The 22,452-nt window shown below is 42.6% G+C and overlaps 1 protein-coding gene across 5 annotated transcripts in view; it reads left to right on the top strand.

Annotated features, from left to right (window-relative positions):
* The window catches only part of Sema6a (semaphorin 6A), a 129,297-nt gene that overhangs the window by 72,874 nt on the left and 33,971 nt on the right, over nt 1–22,452 (top strand). For 4 of the 5 annotated variants that reach the window (XM_023700548.1, XM_023700549.1, XM_004640597.3 and 1 more), the window contains 10 exons: nt 3,156–3,216; nt 4,178–4,240; nt 4,940–5,041; nt 10,126–10,216; nt 12,937–13,056; nt 13,738–13,826; nt 14,704–14,921; nt 18,601–18,732; nt 20,543–20,698; nt 22,059–22,235. In XM_023700548.1, coding sequence (XP_023556316.1) covers nt 3,156–3,216; nt 4,178–4,240; nt 4,940–5,041; nt 10,126–10,216; nt 12,937–13,056; nt 13,738–13,826; nt 14,704–14,921; nt 18,601–18,732; nt 20,543–20,698; nt 22,059–22,235 — 1,209 coding nt within the window. Of the gene's footprint in view, nt 1–3,155; nt 3,221–4,177; nt 4,241–4,939; nt 5,042–10,125; nt 10,217–12,936; nt 13,057–13,737; nt 13,827–14,703; nt 14,922–18,600; nt 18,733–20,542; nt 20,699–22,058; nt 22,236–22,452 lie in introns of all 5 variants that reach the window. The other variant, XM_023700550.1, reaches the window with a different exon arrangement.

Raw genomic sequence — 22,452 nt, 5'->3', positions numbered from 1 at the left:
AAATGCTACCTAAGTAGGGTTCACATGAGTCTGGGCTTTGCTTTAATGCCTGACCACCACCTCTCTGGCTATAAGCATCCTCTGCCAAATGAGGGGTTAGTTTAGATGATCTTAACGATGGAGTCCACTAGGGTGTCAACCATTATGATCCCCGTGTTTTGTGTGTGTGTGTGTGTGTGTGTGGCTTATTTAGTATAATTCCAAATGGACATCAACTTGGATCCTCTTCTGCAGTGTTCTGCCTAGTATAGACAGATGAATCGTTTCATCCAGGGAAGAAGAAATAGAGATGCTGTTTATATCCAGCTATGAGCATAGGTAAAGATGAGATACGTGCTTTGATTGTCTTAAAACACTTAAGATATTTTGAGGTGAAAGCTCTGTAACTTGAGCTTCAGGTATGTGGAAAACACCCTGAGAGTAGTGCACATTTGGGCACAGGAAGCAACACCACCATGAAACTTCAGATGTGTGACTTCACAAATACAGCACCCACTTGGATGGCCATATAAGTCACAAATGTAGTTAAAAATTCCTTTATAAATATCAATTTGTTCACTCCTGCAAACAGCCCTAGGACAAAGTGCTACTGTTCTTCCCCATATCCTGTGAAAGGAATCCACAAGAGAGTGAGAACATAGGCTTGGGGATGGAGGCAGGATTTGAACAAGGGAGGCCTTAACTGAAAACCACATGGCCACTTCCTGTTCAGTGCTGCCCACTGAGAAACAGAGCTGGGAGCTTTGTCCTGGTCATCCCCATCACAGCTGCCACCCAGGAGCAAAGTCATCATCAGAATGCGTCCTCATTCCAGTGAGGACGCAGCACCCCCTCTCTGGTATCTTACCAGCTCCTTCTCCATTCTTTTTATTTTTAAGCTATGCAACGTACTCTGCTTTCATTGAAGGTCAAGTTTGTGACAACTCTGCATTGATGTGTTGGTTTATTCCACACTCAGCCACTTTCGCTCTGAATACACACTCAGAAAAACTCACCCAGGAGCTCTGTGGCTGCCATATTTAGGGCCAGTCCTTTTCACTGCCCAGTTCCCATCGCTGTTCTGAGAGACCTAGGTTCCCAGGCAGCCAGTAACACAGTTCAAAGTAAAATCCTCCCCGCACCCAGGGCCTAAGCCCTGGCAACACAATTCAGAGGTGCAGGATGGAAGGAGAAGTAGTCCTCGGGTTAGGTCAGTTTATGTTCAAATCACTTAATTCAGGAAGGGCAACTTAGGTGTCTCAGGCTGTGCACATGGGCTTGGGGATGAACCTCCCTGCCCGCCTGGACTCGGACCCTAAAGTACTATTTCTGCTTTTTGAAGCCTTGTGATGTTTGAAATATTAGAAAAGATTACCTCATCTAAAAGGGGATTTCATTCATCCAATTCTGTTTTCAAAGGCTGCCCCATTCCTCCAGACAATTGGTGTCCGCAATGGAAAGCCAAATCCCATCCAGAACCCTGGGGCTGAGAGGGGGCAGGCTGCAAGGATGCCTTTCAATTCCTTTTTTTTTTTTTTTTTAATTATTATCTACTTTGCAAATTCTTCTTTCTTTTTAATCTCTATACTACTAATTAACATAAACAGGCCATGCCAAAAGGGGGCAATCTGAGAGCTTTTTGAGGAGTTGCCAGTGCATATTAATCAGTTGTTAATTTACAATTCATATATTCAGTTCCTGCTTCAGTTTTGAGGGAGGCAGGGCAAGGAGAAGCCTAGAGTCATCTCAGACCTGAAACTGAAGTCACAAGCAATTCCATTCCAATAATGTGCCTGACCACAGCAGCCCTATAAAGTCAAACAAGTAATAAACGCATGCAATAAAATGCCTTGAAATTAAAGGGCAGAGTGATTTTTGGCACCCTACTGAAGACGCTTTCCAATGCAGCAGTTTACGAAACAGGCTCCTTATTCTCTCTCTCTCTCTCTCTCTCTCTCTCTCTCTCTCTCTCTCTCTGTCTCTCTGTCTCTCTTTCTCTGTCTCTTTTTCCATCTGTCTGTCTGTCTGTTTCTCTTTCTCATATGCATGTACAGTTTAATGGCAGGCAAGGAATTTTGTAAGCTGACAGCCTTGCCCCTTCTTTTCCTATGAAAAGCCTTTTTTTAATTTTTCTTTATGTTCTTTCTTTAAAAAAACAGAAGCAAACATTTCAGAATACTGTATTCATGTATGTGCACATACACAAATCTTGAGAACAATTGCTTTTTTCTTTTCTTCTCTCCCTCCTTCCCTCCTCCCTTTTAAGTGATGAAGGGGTTGGAAAGTCTGCATGGGAGGCCTTCAGGTCCTGGTTTGAAGCTGTGGGTAATTTTCCAGCCCCAGGACTTCCTGCATTTTAGAAAAAGTCAATGTTATTTCAAGGGAAAATGAGCTGTTTGGCTTTCCCTCACTAGCCCCCATCTCTTCCATTGAGTGTAGTGCTTTTCTTCTATTTTGTCTGAATTCTAGACAAAAACACCCTTGTACTCTGCTCACACAGAAGGGGAGGTTTAAATATAGCCCCACACCTGAGCTGCTGATTCTGTTTCTCTCCTTCGAAGGGGAGGTTGGCAGAGAACTACAAAGACGACTAATTTCTCAGCCAAATAGGAAGGTGAACAGAAACAAGAAGTGTAAACTTCAGCTCAAGAACATTTTAGACTTTTAAGTGGCCATCATGTTGGGAAGAAAAGAGTGACTCCTGGAAATAATTTTACCTTTATCATCTTCCATCTTTTCTGTCAAGTCATCAAAGCTAAGGCTGAAAATGGGTTTTCTGACAAGAGATGAAGGTGGAGATCCGCTTTTTGTTAGCTCCTCTGATGAACAAATGTAACATGTTGAATGCCAAGTGATTGGTACCTGGGTTTGTCAATACTGAAATGGCTTGTGATCCTTCTGTGTCCCAGTCTTGAACCCTCCCACCTGAGCTCTAGGTATTCAGTGATTGTAGTTCTGGTGATAGAGAGACAGTGGCTGCTATCTCTTTTTATCATAAAACAAGAACCATAGATAGAACCAGAAGCATCTTTCATGTAACAAGTGGGTGGCTTGTTTGTTCAAAAAAAAATGTGTATGGATTTATCTGTGCTGAATGAGATATAATTTATTCACTAGAAAATAAATGTTCTGGATTCCTGTGTTTGTCCTCATATCAATCTTTCTTTTTTTAATAGGGATCATATTTATACAATTGATATAGACACATCCCACACAGAAGAAATTTACTGTAGCAAAGTAAGTTGATTCAAAATGACCTTTCTAAAATGAAGAAACTTAGGATAGTTTTGAAAAGAATATGTATATTAAACGTGTTGATCAAGATGATGTAGCTAATACTAATTTGTAAATGCCAATACCAGTACATTTTGTAAAATCCTAATTTGGGGGTACATTCAGGTTTGATATGTGTTCAGAAACAGATACTTCATATGTTATACATCAGTGTATGCATATACATACATTACAGAGATTTGGGTAGTTTCTAAAATCCTACAATAAAATATTGCCACATTTGTTCAGAAAATAACATCAGTGTTCATAAGTAAAATTTTGTCCCACAGGTGTTTCAATGATCATGCGTCTATATAGTATTGAGTTTGATTTGATCATTATAGCTCAGGGATTTGATCATTAGCAACTTTAGACTAAGCCCTACCTAAGCTTCCTCCACCATTCCACACAGCATTTCTGGTCATGAGGTGTGTGTCTTAGAGGATCCCTTTAGCCCATTAATTGGCAGGAAGATGTACAACCGGAGCTAAATGTTTGTCCTCTTGAAGTGAACATCCCTTTAGTGTTTTAAGGAAATAACTTCTGTGTTTTAAGGATAAAGCCTTCTTTATGTAATGGAAAGGGCAAGAACATGCATTTTTCTCAAAATGAGCATCATTTAGCAAGTTAATTTGGGTATTTTACATGAAATTTCCAGGCTATTGTTTCCTTCTTTCCTTTCTCCTTTGTTTTGATCTCAGAGAAGACCATTTTGTAGTTTAATGAATAGATAGAAGTTCAAAATTAAATGAGTGTTTCTATTTCTCATCTTTGGTTGTTATGGTAAATTAATCATGGAGAAAGGGTGTGGAAAGCTTTCAATAAATATATGTTCAGCCTCTGGTCTCCCCAAGGGAACTTTTACTTCTAAAATCAAATGCAACAACCCCTGGGCTCTAATTGATTTCTTTCTTGATCCCTGTAGAAACTGACATGGAAATCTAGACAGGCTGATGTAGACACATGCAGAATGAAGGGAAAACATAAGGTAGGCAATTTTCATTCCTCCTGCAGCTGCCACTTCGGGTTACGCTTTTGACGGTTATCTCCAACCATAGTCTGTGATGTAGAATGCATCATGCTATTCCCTTTTCCCCAGTAATTGCTTTTTCCATCAACTTATTGAAGGCTTTAATTTGCAAAAATAGTTTGCTTTTAATGTGATGAAACATTACAACAGCTGCTAGGACTGGTTGTGCACTCCGTAGGCGTGCTTGGGATTACAGCCGCAAAGCTGGCCGCCTGGGTCTTCTGAGTGCTTGCTCACTCCCACGGCCCACTGCCCGGCTGGGGCCCACTGGGAGTCTGGGAGGCACTCATGAAAGACTGCTGCAGACATGCAGGCTTGCGTGCCTTTGGTCATGTAACAACATAAAAACACACTTCCACCCGAAGCCTTGTATATCAAGGGACTCCGAAGCATCTGGCATTAAAATTAATACGATGGGAGGGTGACCCTGCAGTTTGCCTTCTTTTTGTGATATAAAATAAGAATACTTTACCAGTCTATACCATGTTTTTCTCTTTTTAACCACTGACACAGCAGTTGTGGTCAGCATTGTCTTTCGGTTAGTGTCAGGAGCAACTCCAACGTCTAACTCTAATCTTACTGCGGACAGATCATGGTGTACGGCAATGAATAAGTTTTTGGACCTGAAACAAAATGGTTTGAATTATTCTTTTTTAGGATGAGTGTCACAACTTTATTAAAGTTCTTCTGAAGAAAAATGATGATACCTTGTTTGTCTGCGGAACCAACGCTTTCAACCCTTCCTGCAGGAACTATAAGGTAAGTTCCATTTGTCGGCTAGAGCCACACAGGCAGGAGGCATTTCATCATTTACTGTGATTGTACCTGCAGCAACTCAAGAGGGGTAATTCAATACCACCCAGGTTGCTTTCACTCATGCAGCTTAATGTATTGCTCTACATGAGTGATCCTGAGCCAGCTTCTGAGCTTCCTGTTTGCTTGGGATTGATTGACACATCCGTAAAGAGCATACCAGACAAGGTGGTTTTGGTGAGACCCTATTCTTCATTGTTCAGAAGAAAACAGACCTACCACGTGATAATGCCATGAGCGTTCCCCCCACCCACTATCTCTCCTGAGCACAAAAACACACTTAATTGGTGAGGGATTCCTATTCTAAAAGGTATCAGAAAAGCATGCTATTTGAAACTGTAGACAGCCCCTCTTGGTAAGGTTTTTCAAGAGCATTGGAATTTAATTCCACTTAGCACTCAGCTTACTTGGCCATGGCCTTACTTACTTTGGCCTTAATGCAGAGAAGAAAAAAATAGTTCTCAGAGAGTTAGTAAGCGTGGTTAGCTGAGACGCAGCTGATACCAGCGCTGCCAGCAAAGCCAGGAGCTTGAGAGTAGCACGGGCGGCAGAACAGTGACCTAAGGTCAAGACATCGCATCTCTTAGCTTTCCTTGTCCCTTCGTCCTGCTGCATGCAGTCTTTTGCTCAGCAAACACGTTAGGCATTACCGTTTGGCACTGAGACTGTAAAGGGAAAGAGAAGGCATCCACCCTTAGGGAAGCCGGAGGGAGAATAAAAGCCTTAATTCCATAGGGTTGCTGCCATGGTGACCTAACTCAGGCATCATGGAAGCACAACACGCGAGTGCAGGAGAGTGTCAGGAAGGAGGCAGATGGCTGCAGGGCCCCTGCTGTGTTCGCACACTGCTGCCTGAGAAACCCAGAGGTCCTGTCAAGGCAGGAAGCACCTCCATGACTGTGCAGCACACAGCAGCGCTCCAGAACAAGAGCTTGGTTTGCAGCCCCTAACCTCTGTGTTAAGGGGCCATAGAGGTAGGGCAAGCGAGATAGCTCAGTGGACTAAGTGCCTGCTTAGGTCAGCTCAAGGACCACGGTTCAATCCCCAGCACCACATGCCATGTTGGCCTCACCCCCAGGGCACGCTGTGCCTGCAGCTGAGTCGAGGCATAGTGGCGCACCCCAGCAATGGGGAGGTTGAAAACAGGAGGATCACTAGGAATCTGAGCTGTGTAGTGAGACCCTGTACCAATATATAATTTTTTTAAAAAAAAAAGGACCATAGAAATTAGTGAAGTGAAGGAAGGCATGGAGTGGGGGTGATGTCACGACGCAGGCACGGCTCAGCAAGGCTTCCGAGCTGGTAGACTGGAAAGAAGCAAGTGACAGCAGAAAGAGGCTGGAGGAACATGGCCCTAGGCATGAGGGACAGGAATGAACTCAGGGAACTCTTATGACAGAAATCAAGAAGATTTAGTAATGGATAAGGTACACAGGAGGAGGAGCGCAAGAGAGGAGCAGAGGGTGACTGCCCTGCTACCTCTCGGTGAGTGGGCAGGTGTGGCTGCTACCCATCAGACAGGAAACAAGTGAGCCACCGTGAGGGTGAGGGGCTGAAATGATGGGTGCCGCACCACTCTGCCGGTCATAAGTGTGCCTTGCGTGGAGCGCAGTGCCTGTGGAACAGGAAGAGAGAGGCCTGGCCTGTGTGTAGGGAGAGATGTGGGGAGAAGAAAAGTGGGTTCCATCCCTACCAGGTACGGCCCAAGGCTGTGAAGAGTAGAAACACAATGGCAGCTAGAGTCTGGAGCCTGCCTGCCTCCCCCCTCCTGCTCATCTTCCTGCTCAGGCTGGGCCAGGGCCAGCAGGGCCAAGGTGAGTGTGAGGCGGAGGCCCAGGTGCCAGGGAGCACCCCAGGTGCAGTAACTAAGAGAAACTTGATTTCTCATGAAACTTTTCAAAGAAATCAAAATTAGTATAAAAAGTCTGCCATGTACAAAAGGTCACATTTTAAAGTAAGGTCTGTCTGTCCCTTCCTAATAGAGGCAGCCCACCTAGCCGAACATTCATGCTCACCAGTGACAGCATCCAACTACGGTTCAACTTTAATCCTTCCACTTAATAATCCACCCCAGATTGCCTTGTTTAGGACTCATTAAGTTTAATGCTTCTAATATGTGCCAAGGCGTTCTCTAGCTAGAAAGCTCTTTTGTGACAAATTACAAGTTCTCTTGGCACTCCGATCCACAGGCCACAAGTGGTCTAGATTTTCCTTTGTCCATTTCCCACAGTGCTTCACCTTGATTACATGCAGTGGCCCTTCTCTGCTGTAGCTACAGCTGTAGAACTATGTTCAGAAGCCTGGGCTTCTCAGAAGCCGCATCTGGGGTGGCTCATACTTGGGCCCTGTCTATGCACCTAGGCCTATAAATGATTATAAGAAATCTTGGCATTGTCAAGAAGGTATTATCTCAGACTCCGGGCACAGCTTGATTTTGCTGATGATACCGGCCATAATATATTTGGCTTCAGGGAGAATGACACGTCTCTCTTAAGTGCTTCTTATCAATAGATCAGAACCAAAGGTACAAAGCAAAGACAATGACTCGTCTTCCCAGGAGACACCTAGATCTTTCCCTAGCGCAGACACATCCATTGGATTAGAGTAACTAGAAAAAGGAAAGTGACAAACGTTCAGTCTTTGCCTCTGCACTATGCCCCGATTCACATGATTTTTATTACAAAAGGAAGCTGACGTAGGATCACCTGGGGAAGAATTTGGAAGGCTAGCTCTAAAGCCTCCACGTCTGTCCTCTCTGTCTTTTTCTTACTGTGCTGTGAATCTCATGATCTTTCTGCAGAGGTCGGTCTGGTTCTATGATAATTATCTGTCCCCTGTGGTGATTTAATTTTCCAGGAGCTGCTGTTAAGTCTGAGATTTGATGACTACCACAAGGATTAGTTCTTACCGTGTGGAAACAGGGTTTCTCCATGGCATCATCTTGTTTCTGAAGCACCCCAAAGTCACAAACCAATATGTTAAGTTTTCGTTGCTTCCTGCCTCTGATTAGCTAGACCTAAAGCCACTGTCTTAAGAGTAGGTACACTTAAAAGAATCAAGAACAAACTATCCCCTTGTATGTTGCTTCCCTGTTGCTGGCAGGATCAGCACACGCCCTGCTTGGGCTAAGGACATTTCCTGTCCATCACTGCAAGCTCAGCAAAATTTCTGGACAGTTGCCAGACCCACATGCTGCAGTCTGCCCCAGCTCAACACAAAGCCTTTGTTGGGAGAAAGTTATCTTTCATGAAAGACTTTGCTAAGGAATAGGGTGTGGAGCGCCCTGCTTTAAAGGGTATCTGACTTGACTACCTTTCCCTTAAAGATATATTTTCTAAGCACAACTATTTGATGTAGTTCTCAACTCCCTTTGGAAACAGAATGGCTCCAGCAAGGGCCATCTCAGTGTGGTCAGGTAGGAAAACCTTTCCCACCCATGAAATGGGGATTTGGGACAACAGCACAGCTGATTAGATACCACCAAGGGCTGCACAACCCGCCGTACTGCTGACAGCCTTTACGTGGGTCTCTCTTTAGCACCAGTGCTGTTTTAGATTTATGTCCTTTCAGATTTCAAATCTGTAATCAAACCATGCAACTTCGAGATGATAAACAAAATATCTCACATTGCAAAGGGGATGGAACCACAGATGGCTGTAAAAGGATACGGAGATCATTTTATGAACTTGGTGGGAGGGAGATTTTACACGTCAAAGAGAAATCCCAGAGAAGGAAGGAGACCAGGTTTCGCACACATGGAGCTGTTGTAGTGGTGGTCGGAGTGGGCAGCCTCGGTCAGTGTTAACACAGGGTCAGGGAGAGGATGTGTTCATGAAAGTGTTCAGAAGGCCAGCCTGCATTCTGCTCAGAATTCCGCCTCCCCTGCAGTCCTGGGCTGCACTATATCTGGGTGGGGAAGGATGAAAAGAGAACAAGATACCAGGTCCTAGGAGGTTTCCAGGGAAAAGCCAGGAGGCAGCTGAAAGATGGCCTCACACTCTCATCCGTTGCCAGTGGGCAGTCTGTGGTCACATGTGCTGGTAAATGAACTTTAAGGTGACCCATGGGAAAGGGAAATGATAGAGTTTGGTGAGCACCTAGCAAAGGTTTGCCTACCCACAAATGCCTACAGTATTAGGTCGTTGTCACCTGTAGAGTAATACAGATGAGTAGTAGTAATACACTGGGTTAAAAAGCCTTGAACTGACTTTTCTACTTGTTCAAAAGAAGCAAGAAATTCAGATTTTCATGGAAAAAAAGTTTTAAATTGTGGTCTTCCTCCCTCCCCACTAACTCAGCCAAACAGAACTCACTGGGAGGGCACTTATAACCTCTATCTTAACAGAATAAGCCATGCATTGGACACTGGTAGATGTAAATTACATAGTGGCTCCACCTCTTGTTGCTTTTGACCCATGTGAGTCACCCAACTTGGAACAGGCCACGTTTCTAAAATCCAGCTTCAGAACTGCCATTACATGATTCTGAAGCTGCTCTAGAAGCGACCTGCCTTTTTCTGCTTGCATCCATGGTTTTGTGACTTCGCCAGCAGCATCCTATTTTGCCAGCAAACCTGAGGGGAAAGCATTCCAACATCTTCTGCTGGGATTAAACCCACAATTGCAGGAGTCATCTGGCAAAATAAAACCAGAAGTTCAGGTCATCCTTTATAAAGTTTGCGACTCAGAGGACAACTGGTGCAGGGAGGCTTTCTCAGTGGCTGCCTCAGACATCCTTGGTTTGGAATGCTTCTTTCAGATCATTCTACTGAGGTGGAAATCTGTGCATTGCAATAGTGAAGTCAAACTGACACGAGCAAATTTCAGGCTCTTGTATAGAATCTTTGTAGCCAACTTGATCTGGCTAATTCTCAGTTTCTTTACCTAAGACCAAAGCTCAGGGGCATTGATGGAGTCTATTTGCAAGCTTGTGTATGAATTATTTTGCACAATATATGCTTTAAAAATACCAGTTACAGTTAATACTTGTTGATGGTTGTTTATAATTAAATCCTTTATTATTTTATTTAGATCGATACTTTGGAACCTTTTGGGGATGAATTTAGTGGAATGGCCAGATGCCCTTATGATGCCAAACATGCCAATGTTGCGCTGTTTGCAGGTAAATGACCTGATTTCTTCTCATTGCGTGTTTCAGCCTGTCGCTGAGAATCTGCTCTGGAGGATTCATGCAGTCACAGTTGTACTTTGGTTCTCTAGAGAATACTGTAATTAAGGATGCCTTTTCCATTCAAAATTAGTATGGAAATTGCACTTCTGCTTCTCAGAAAAAAATATTTGCCACACTTATCCATGCTTTTGTGCCTTCAGCAAAGAGTAGCAACACAACACTGAACAGGTGATGGCATGTTTGGGCTCAGGTAGAAGGAAATCTCACCTCAAACCACCCAGGTGGATTACTATGAGAGGTATGGTAGAGTTTGGGGCTGGTTTGATTCAACAACAGCATTCTCCCAGATGCAATTCCATGACTTCTTACCTGCACAGAGAAGAAGAGCATGGGAAAGAAAAGAAAGGAAACTCCTGGAGGCTCACTCAGAGCAGTGAGGCCATCTACCCACAAGCTTCTGGCGAACATTTCAGATATTGTTGACCTGGATAGGTGACACATCTGCACACCTGCCTCTCACCAAAAGGTTGTGTAACTGGTAGAAAATGCTTTCATGCACATCCCCTCCTTCTACTTCAGAAGGTATAAAGATGCAGCTAATAAGCCATCATTTTCAGGTTTAGTTGAATTTTGTGTATGGGTATGTTTTAATTAGGAATTTATTTAGGAATCCATTACCAGCTGTGTACGTGTAGGTGGGCATAGAGAGAAGTGTTGTTGCAATAGTTATTGTTATAGCATGAAATAAAGCACTTAGCTAAAATTTCCACCACAGAAGCTAAGATCTGGCACATCTCAGCTGAATGAGAAAGTTTTAGGGTTTGATTATGAAAGATTAGTTCCTGGCTCTTTGAACCTCATATCTCAGTGTCACCCACTTGTGGGCCTGCAGTGACCAGCTCGCAAAGAAATAAAATGTCCTCGGTCCTCCCAGCTAGTGAGAGCACAGTGCTGCTGGCAAGCAGCATTCTCAGGACCACCAGTCTCACTCCAGTTCCCAAGCATGGAAGGGGCAACACCAAGGTTAAGAGTGCATTCCTGACTGTAAGCAGCATTGGACACTGCTTTGACACTTGGGACATCCATGATTGGGACATTGGAGGGTGTGAGCAGCAGAGGAGCCATTTAACTTCACTGTAAATTAAGACCCCACTGCCTATGGTCTAAGGCAAAGGGGAGAAACAACAATGTATTTACTAAGGCTGCCAAGCTTCCAGGAGCTATAAAGGATGAGCCACATGAGATAAGGACTTTCCCCACCACCAAGTGACATATTTGAATAGTTTTTGTATGAAATGTTTGAAATCTCATAAAAGATTAGCCTTTGGTAGTACTGGATCCTCTCTGTAACTGGCTGGTACAGGGAGTGTTAGAGGAGCGTTCAGTTTCACCAGTGAAGTTCTAGTGTTGAGTGTAACAGGAGTCCAGAGGGCGGTTAGAATTACCACCACCCCCCTGCCGCTGCGCCCTACTCCCCAGGCATGTCTGTATTATGTGGTGCTGTAAGAGTATAAAGTATTTATTCCATGAGAAAAGTTGAGATTTATAGCTGCTTATCAATGAGAAGATTTGCTGTCTGCAGTTCAATTCCACCAAGACTGACAACAGGTTTTGATACATAGCTGTTAACAATGTAGATCTCAAGATAGCTATAACTTGAGTCTGACCAAATTTGATTTAAAGGCAAAGGTAGACATTCAAGATCTTTGCTTAGGTATGTTTGCATAAGGTTTCTTTAAAAGCAAAAATCCTTAATATGGAAGAATTTGAGTATTATGTTGTACCTAACTTGCTAACATGTAACTGATGTAGATGAGTAATCCATTAAAAATGAATCAAAGAAACATTCTTTTTTATTTTACATGTATTATTTCTATGTAATCTATGTAAATTTTGCAACATGCCAGTTGGTTATTTACAGTCTTTGCCAACCCAGGAACTAACCAAAAGTTTTAGGGACTAATTCTTCACTCTCTTCTGGCTTGAATGGATCCACAAATGTATCTTCCAGAGAGGATGGATTCTCTGGAAAAGTCGAGCTTGAATTCAGCTTCACTCCTTCCCCTTTCTTCTTTGCTTTGACCTCTTGTATATTTGAGTATTTTCAGTTCATAACTTTGGAAATCCTGATGCACCTCCCTAGGTCTCCAGGGCTCACTGATGGCTGGCACCTGGGGTACAGAGCAGGGTGGCTCTCAGAAGAGAAGCAGTCACTGAGCGAGCTTTTCTGTGCTCGGAACCCTCCCACACTCCCTGGGATGAGGGCTCTCTTGCTTCTGCAGGAACCGGAAGCCTCTGGGTGTCAGCAGATAACATCAGCTCTTATCGCTCTTGAGGCACCACACTAATCCAGTTTGCCATGGCTGCTGGAAACAGCAGTGTCCCAGGGTCCTTGGCCTTGAGATTTTGGTCAGAGCCCATCTAATCAAGTGAAGCAAACAACATTCTGCATTTACTCTGTTCCCTGAGCTGCCGCTGCTTAGAAAAATTGCCATGCAATTTAAAAATGAAAAATGTTTCATCTCTCATGATCCCAATTTAAAATGGTTAGGAATGTGAGCCAAGTATTTTCCTCGCGACTCTTGGGTTTTTCCCAGTTGTCCTCTCTCATTTGCCTGATGTCAGAAAACAATTTGGGGGGATATCTTTATTACTCCCCACCCCTACCGTCTGGCTTGCACCAGGTTCAGCTCCTTTCTGTCTCCTCTCAGATGGAAAGCTGTACTCAGCCACAGTGACTGACTTCCTTGCCATCGATGCTGTCATTTATCGGAGTCTTGGAGACAGCCCTACCCTGAGGACCGTCAAGCATGATTCAAAATGGTTGAAAGGTGAACAATTAAAAGAAAAAAGAGAGACGGGGTAATACATAGCTTGTGGGAGATTTCCAGTCTGGATGGACCAGACTGTAAATTTATTTCAGTAATGGGTTCTGACAGACAAAACCATGTAAATTGCATCTTTTGCCTTAGTTGATTTATTTGCCTCCTTTTTCCCTTCCCATGAGTTTCTGGAATATTAACAAAACTACCAGTGCCACAACCATAGAATACATTACATTCATCTTTCCACACTTCAAACTCCTTATTTCAGCATCATCCCACAAGAAAAGAACTGAACAGTTCATTCATGAAAGGGAGCAGGGGATTGGAGGTGGTGGGGAACAGGAAAGACGCGACGCCCAGCCCTGTGTGAGCCAGGGTGACAAGGTGGTGTACAAACCCCTCTCTGTAACATGAACATTGCATTGTGGAAAATGAAATCACAGAGATTTGCGGCATTCACTTATTCTTTATTGTTGATGGCAAAGCTTCAAAACATAATCTGTGAGCTTGAACGCCTTTTGAAATCACTAGCACTCGCAAGTGTGAAGTCATTAGAAATGGTTAGTGCTCACCAAATGCCTAATAGCTATATACTTCTAATTAATAACATGTCTTTGGTTACACTTGATTAAAATTCTTTTAATGCCCTGTGACACATCCCAAATTAAAGCCTCCATTTGTCTGCAGAACCGTACTTTGTCCAAGCGGTGGATTATGGAGACTATATCTACTTCTTCTTCCGAGAAATCGCAGTGGAGTACAATACCATGGGAAAGGTAAAGGGGAAGACTGCCTGGCTCCCTTTGGGACACTACAGAAACCTTCTTAATCAGTGTTATTATGAATGACTTTGACATCAAAGCCATAGGTCTGGGCACAATGTCATCATTTTGAGAAGATGTAGCTAAGGACTGGCGAAAGGGAAACATTGTGCTTGCTAGAAGCCCCACAGGAGTTTCAGAACAGTAAAAATTCCTAGGAAACTTTTTAAATGTTTCTGTTGAAAATCTGACAGATGTTCAGTTGATTTCATTCTGAATTCCGGGCATCCTGACATGTGGCTTCCAGGTACAGTTTTCTTTCTTAATTGAGCTGCTCCACGGGGAGAGTATGTGTCCAGTATCTTTAAGCAACAGTCTGATTTTTTTTTCTTTATTGCAAAAAGCAATAGAACATTTAGGACATGTCTATTTCATTTATTTTTATCAGAGATTAGATCAGGGTCACCAACTTGGAGGGCACACATGAAATGCAGGGATGGCTTGCCCCGTGAGCCAGAGGAACCACACTCCAAGTATGAGACTCCGCCTCAGAGGCAGCCAGCGCGGATGGCAGTGATGGTGCATACAAAGTGTGCTTTTGTTTGAGGAAATAAAAAGCTAAGCAGTCTGTATGGAAATGAGTTTATGTGGCTGGGAGCTGATTCCCTGAAGGATTTATGGTTCGGTATTAAATGCCACAGTCTTATCTTTTAAAACATGCTGTTCCAAGGCTGAGTTTTCCTCTTTTTTTTTTCTTTTCAACTGATTTTAGAAGCACAATATTAAATTAAGCACCTCGTTGTTCTGTTTATGTTGTCAAGGAAAAGGCAAGTTCTACCAAGATCTTCTCGCAAAATGACTGCCTCTTCCTTTCCCTGTCTCTCCTCTGCAGGTCGTCTTCCCTAGAGTGGCTCAGGTCTGTAAGAATGACATGGGGGGATCTCAAAGAGTCCTGGAGAAGCAGTGGACATCCTTCCTGAAGGCTCGCCTGAACTGCTCAGTTCCCGGAGACTCTCATTTTTATTTCAATATCCTCCAGGCAGTTACAGACGTGATCCGTATTAATGGCCGTGATGTTGTCCTGGCAACCTTTTCCACGCCTTATAACAGGTACCCATGCCCCGGTAATGTTGACCTAATTGGTTCTTTCTGGCTTTCTTTTCCCAGGGGGCTTCTCTCCTAATACACGATATTTGCAACTGACTGAAAATTGCTGTAACTTGAAGCACTTTACACTTAGTTTTCAGCTGTGAATTAATCAGAATTTAGAGCATTATTAAAGTACAGTTTCAGAGGAGCACATTAATTACAACAACATATTCTATATATGGCTGACATACGCTTTTTATGCGCTATTCATACATTTCTCCGGTAACCCAGGAAACTAAATGGTACTGTCCTCTTTAAACACTTGAAGACCGAGCTCAAGATGTTCTGTGCCCTGGTCAGGTGGCTAGTCAGTAATGGAGGAGGCAGGTCGGGATTCATGAAAGTTTCCCCTGTCTCTTCCTGAGGTCACCTAAGATTCCATTAGACTTGTAGGATTTCCATTGCTGAGAGTACGTTTTGAAGCAAAAGCACTGGGGATGTATTACAGTGCTGCAGTGATGAATCTATGAGCATCGTAGCCAGGGATTCTGCTTCTTGCCGTGTTCAAGAAATTGACTTCCGGTGACCGCAGTCAACAAATTGGGTCATGGCCCAGATCCGAACCTCAGCACCACTGTCTCTGGAGAGCTCTAGGCAGGCTTTATTAGTCATAAGGCCTTGTACTGGGAACACTGAGTGTCAGCCAATTCACTCCTGTTTTTGTGTTTGGTAAGCTAAGACTTGTCAGACAATAAAATGGCACACTATAATCACTCCCAGGCAGTGAAAATGTATAAAGATTACAGAATAAAAGGAAAGTGTTAGTGGCCCTGCCTGGCAGTCAGCTTTCTATTAAGCCAACAAGGGTCTAGCCCTGGCACTGTTGTGTGAAAATGATCATGCTGCCAGACAGGATTGGGGAATCCAAATGAACCGTATTTTCCTTTCTGTGCAAAACTTTCTGTGTTCCATAGGGAATATCTTCCTATAGAATATACTGTTTTGCCTTGGATTATACCTTTTAGAAAGACATTTAGGAATTTGGTGATTGCCTACTTAACAGAAAAAATGAAGAGATTAGAGGATAGTATTTAAAAAGAAATGCTCAGGAATTGGGTAGAGCTCAGAGCACAGCAAGCAGAAGGATGAACTCACATTCCTGAATTACATGGAGGGTAAGAGTCAAGCATTTCCTAATGGAGATAAATGAAAATATGAGCCTATACTGCAGCCAGATGCATTCTGTTAGATTTAGGTAAGCTTTAGCCATCTGTAGGGATTTTCATACTTGAAGATGGAAAAGATATTTTAAAATATGCAGGCTTTTTTGTACACATGATAGAACTCACCTATCTCAGATTTTATGAAAGTATACTATATTGGTACATTTAAAGCATGGGTTCTTGTGTATGACAGATATTCCACACAAAGTATTTTAAGTAGTTTCTAAGAAATAGCCTCAGTACCAAGCATATTATCTTGGTACATAGCAATACAGGAGCTAGTGGAATTTAAGAACACACTGCTTTTAATTTGAGGGGTTTTCATAGTATTTTGAAAATTCAGATTTTTTTTAATTTAAAAACTCAGTGAATCTCTGTGTGTTATAGATATTTAATTTAAAGTATTTTCTTAAGTGGTCATTAAGTGATATCCCCTGAGTATCACGGGGATGCTTATACATCTGAGAAATCATAATTGTTCAGTAAAATAAAAAATTAGTTATTTAATTTTCAGCCTAAAATTGTACGTATCAATTTTAATCTGTAAATTACATTCTGGCTCTGGGTTTAATCCCTCTGACTTCACCCTACTTCACCTTCCCCACTCTGCACACATTCAACTGGGCTATAGCAGATGGTTTCCGATTTTTGAGGCACCCCTCTTTGCTCTGAGGAAAGCCACAGCTCCTCGGTGTGGTTCTCCAGTCTCCTTGTGATGTGGCTGCCCTCCCTCCTGCGCTACCTGCCCTGTCCTGCTCAGCCACACAGCCTGTCCCGGAAAGTGCCTGCGCTGCGCACGCACCACTGCCTCACCAACGCCTCAGCTCAGCCCCCTCTCCCAGCCGGTGCTGCTCTCTTCTGTGCACCGCCCTTAGCAGGTTACCTGCGAGTTGTTGGGGTTGGCTTTGTGTTTGCCTCCTCACTGAACTGGTGCCCAAAGAAACGCAGGACTCGTATTTATGGAGCACTTACTCCTATAGATTAGGGATTTCATAAATACGTGTTGATGAACAAAAAGGGGGAAAATGAATGAAGGAAAGATGAAGAGAAGGGAAAGAATGCAGAAGGGAGAAAAAGAAGAAAAATAGACTTCAAAAGTGCTTCTAGTCTTAGGACGATTACAGAACCTTAGGATATCTTTAGTTATTACGACGCGTATCATGTAATTGCTCAGGCAATATTTATCTGATTTTTCCTAATACATAAGGTAAGTATGTAAACTTGCTACATTTAGGAAAGGAAGAAGTGAACAGAATCTAACAAAATTAACAAAATAATGCTAAGTTCTGAGATTCCAGCGCAAATGGGGGTGATTGTCTTATAAACAACATTCTGTGAAAAATACATACTCATATAAACTGTACTTTAAAATCTGCCCTGCCACTTCATTTAAAGTAAACTTTTTAATCCTCTGTTTCTTGCTTTATTAGTAATGCTTCAATAATTGCATTATCAAATTAAAGATGGCATAAATTTGCCCCAATCACTGATTCAGAACATTTGCAAAATCAAGGCTAAATTTCCCCCTGCCTGACCGATGTTCCTGCCCTGCAGAGCTGCTGTGTCTCCACGCATCGTGCCCTTCTGGGTAGTGTTCTACTACCTCAGAGCCTGGTCAAGACTCATGACCAGCCACTACCTACCAGTGAATTTATTTGGTCAAAATCAGGTAGCACCCATGGTCAAAGGCATGTATGGGTTCAAACATAAACAGTATACCCGGATGAATGAATAATTTATGTCTTTCTACCACTGATGAAAAAATAAATGCCTAAGTCCTTCCAGAACTGCAAAGCAAAGATGCAATTATATGTGAAGATTACTGTCATTATTATTTAGCACTTGATAGAGTACTTTATTTGCAAAGTGCTAGTGCTTTAGGCACTTAAATTATTTAGTCTTTTGCAAATAAACATGAAGTAAAAATTTAAAGGTATAGGGACTGATCTAAAATATGTATGGATGTCCCTTATCAATCCCCCACTTCTACTTCCCTTATCAATCCCCCACTTCAGGATTCTTATATCCTGAGAACTTAGTGTAAAAAACCAAATTCAAATAGGTAATATGTAGAAAATGGGGTCCTTTTCTTTCAAATTTTTGCCCACATTAATGATGCAGAATATTCTGCAAACATCTCTCTTTGGACTATTGGCTGGTAATGAATATCAAGGAATTTACAAAATGTCTGTTATCAGATCAACAATTGTTCCTTTATGAACAAAAGTGGTTTCAGAAGCAATGGAAACATGACAGGATTTTTCTGTCTTTGAGTTTCCAGTAGCTGCCCCATTCTTTAAGCTTGTGGATTTATATTTGGTTGAACAAAACATTTTCTTTATGCATTAAGATTCCTTCATTTGTAGTGTTCAGGGTATGAAGTTTACAATTACCTGGAATAAGAAAATTTCTTGGAAGTATGTTGTCCAAACTGTATGCATAATGGTCACATAACACTGTGAAATGTCACATTGCAGCATCCCAGGATCTGCAGTCTGTGCTTATGACATGCTGGACATTGCCAATGTTTTTACTGGGAGATTCAAGGAACAGAAGTCTCCAGATTCCACCTGGACACCGGTTCCAGATGAACGAGTCCCTAAGCCCAGGTACATGCAAATACTCACTTGGCTACTTTCAACTTCTAGAAAAGAAATGAAACTTACTCCTTTGACAGTGTGCATTCTGTGGAAATGCACATCACTGACCTCCACAATAGCTGGGAAGATAATATAATAGTACAAGAACCATCTGGTTCAGTTCCCTTCATCCCCTTAATCAAAATCTAGAGCTATCTGTAATACACACAGCACAGTGACTGTCCAGTCTTTTGCTTACTTAACCTCATACGTGTGTTTCATCCAGTGTATGGACAGAGTGAAGGAGCAACCTGATATTAACTCTGTTGTCAGTAGTGGGGAAATGGAGGCCCAAAGAGGAGAGCACACTGTACAACTTTTCATAGCTAGAGTAATTGTTTCTGTTGCTCTTTCCAACTTCCCTAAATGTTATGACCAAGCTGGATTAGAGCTGAGTGCAAATGTGGCTAAGAACAAATTGAGTCTAGTGGATATTGCAGACATTAGGACATCTCTGGATTCCTATGTTTTGGCCAGTTTTGAGTCCGTATTCAAGGTAGAGCACCCTAGAATTTCTTGCATGAAAGCCTGTGGTCCAGAAATAACTCAAGAGGTTTCTTGGCCCTTTAAATACTCTTACTGAAATGGCTAATTCTATCCAGAATAGGCTCATTCAAATATCTACCAATGCCCTTCATTAAACTAAGTTAGAACTATGACACACTATACTCCAAAGAAAAGCTCAACCGGCATCCATCTTGGCGGCTTGAATTATGCATGTTCACTCTCTGCGGTTCATGGAGAACAAACACAGTACAGAAGCTGACCCCAACAGCCTCAGATAGATTCTCTCTGTCCCCCCTGTGATTGATAACTGCCTTCTGGATAATGGGAGGGAGAGGGAGAGTGAGGTCAGAAGGGCCAGGTTTTAGGGGACAGGCATGTGATGTTCTCTCCTTGGTGTGTAAGACAATGTCCTCTAGTCATCACAGGACCCACACTGGGAAGCGATTTTTCTCCCTGTAGCAGTGGTTTGCTTGCCTGCCTGTCCTTGCAGACACAGGGACACTGTCACAGGGCTGACAGGGTAGTGCCCTGCAACAGAAGAGGGCTGCAGGAAGATACCACATGCCAGTGCTTTGAGGGCCACGCTTGTCTCCTGCGCCAGCATGCATCCAGATACTTGCTTTGCTATTACCCAGACCTGAGTTTTCTGGGACAACCCTTAACTCCTGCTGCCATAGAGTTCCTTATGAAAATGAGTTTTTAATGTCATTTTTTCAGTTATAGGAATTGACATTTCTAAGCAGAGTCTTCTGAATAATGAATGAGTGTTCATACCAAAATCACATAAAACTAAAACAATCATAAAAAGTGAACCCAAATATTCTGCATCCCACTTAATGAGAGGTAGTTACTTTGAGTCTTGCTGGTGTGTACCCTGGTGACTGTTTGAGTATCTTTATTTTTGACACTTGTGAAAAAATATGCTCTCTGCCTTTGCAGAGCAAATGCCTTAACACCTAGGAGGGTGGTTCAGTAAGTAGAGCCACTCGGAGATAATGCACACGCCACATGCTCCTTCACTTGTTTCAAGCTCCATGCCTGTTTACTGGGGCTTGTCCGTGCTTCTGGAAGGAAGCCAGGTGCTTGAGATGAAGCTGAACTTTACTGGCTGAGACTTCTTTACATGAGGAGGTGGCCAAGAGGAAATCTCAGCATATTGCACTTTGGTGGTATTCTGCATTGTTCAACTTCCTCTTCTCAGCCTGCAGTCATTCTCCTCCATGCCAGATGCTTAGGGAAGCAGTTCATTCAAAGAATTTTATTTCACTTGTAGACCAGGCTGTTGTGCTGGCTCATCCTCCTTAGAAAAATATGCAACCTCCAATGAGTTTCCTGATGATACTCTCAACTTCATCAAGACGCATCCGCTCATGGACGAGGCAGTGCCTGCCATCATCAACAGACCTTGGTTCCTGCGGACGATGGTTAGGTGGGTACCGAGCCAACCAGGTCCTGAACGGATTTCCTTGGCTTTGCCTCATTCTCGTAGAATATAGTGGTAGATTGTGCTTTGAAATGCCACAAACATCTTCTGCTGTTCTGGGAATTGATTCAGCTATGAAAGGCTGGCAGGTTGGGTGGGTGCCACCAGATCTCCATAGCCATATTCCTAGTGAGAGAAGTTCCAGTATTTTCAAGGTAGTTGTACACAGGCCAGCAATTTGAGGAAAGAATGACGTTTCCTTCCGGGTTACCATATTACATGCAATCTGTGCAAAATAGAAGTCTAGTAAAGGAGAATTAGTGCGTAAACATAGCACCCTTTTGGTTGGATAGGACTATAAAACATGCTGAGGATCTCACCTGAGTGTGGTCCCTGGATTGTTAGCTGCCAAACAGCCTTGTTATCACATTTGTAAAAGTAGGACAGCATGAAGTGTTCATACTACACTATAGCTTATCTGAATTGGTGGCCACAGAAGGAATGGCTAATTAGAGAACTATAACCATATTAAGTATTCTTCCTTGCTTTTTGTTGTTTTTATGGAACCAGGAATAGAACTCAGGCCCTTGCACTTTCCAGGCAATCCTAGCATTTTTTAAAGATATTTTCAAACTATACAATAGCCTTTCCCATGCACCATTCAGTTGTAGTAGTCAAACAAAATGTTAACTGACTTTATCAGCATTTTACACTGTTACTTCATTAAAAATATTAAAGTACAGTATCTATGGAAAGTTGAATGACCAAGGGATTGCAGAAAAGGAGGACACCCAGTGGGATTTATGTCTATGCATGGATTTCCATAGGATCTAGCTTGACTTGCAAACCCTTACTTACATTTAAGAGTAGTACCATTCCCCTTCCAAGTTCAGAATTCCCTGGGCCTCTGAGCTTAAACTGGAAAGCTATCTAGTACAGCAGCTTGTTGATGAAGGCTTTGCTTTTCAGAGGAAGTGTAAAGAAAGGTGAATGGTAGTCATCACTTTTCCTCTCAATGGTAAAAGGAATGCTAAGTGAGCCCACTTTTTCATCCTATCACTCCATGGAAACATCAGTCTTTCCTTATGGCTCATGGAGAGGGTGGTTGCTGTGTGGCTTGGGATGGTTAAGACTCTCTACTTCCCATGGAGCTTGGCCTCGCCACAAGCTTACCTCCTTCCTCCCCTTTGGAGCTATGCTAATGCTTCGCATATGGAAAAAGCAGGATCAGGATAGCTTCAGACCATTATTTATATGCTTATACTCTTCCTGAGATTATTACTAGAAATCTGTATCATAATTGTTTGAAGTAGAAAAGAGAACACTTTAAAAGAGATTTAAAGCAAATGCGGTCCTGTTATTATAGATACCGCCTGACCAAAATTGCTGTGGACACTGCTGCTGGGCCACATCAGAATCACACTGTGGTTTTCCTGGGATCAGAAAAAGGAATCATCTTGAAGTTCTTGGCAAAGATAGGAAACAGTGGACTCCTGAACGACAGCCTTTTCCTGGAGGAGATGAGTGTTTACAACCCAGAAAAGTAAGTGGAATATTGGCTCTTAACTCAATCATTGTTGTGGTATTAAAACCCACTCATTCAAAGAAAAGGATGGCAAGCTTAAGTTACATGTGTTTTAAGAATAAAAGGGCAACTTTTCTTACCACTTATAAAACTTTTAACATAAAAAGAATTAATTTTGGTGTCAATAATACACATAGATTCCTTGTTTTGTTTGTGATAACCCAAGATGTTGGCT

Source organism: Octodon degus, unplaced genomic scaffold (assembly GCF_000260255.1).
Source record: "Octodon degus isolate 3935 unplaced genomic scaffold, OctDeg1.0 scaffold00124, whole genome shotgun sequence".
NCBI lineage: Eukaryota > Metazoa > Chordata > Mammalia > Rodentia > Octodontidae > Octodon > Octodon degus.
Note: the sequence above shows the minus strand (reverse complement) of the source record. Positions and strands in the feature narration are given on the sequence as shown.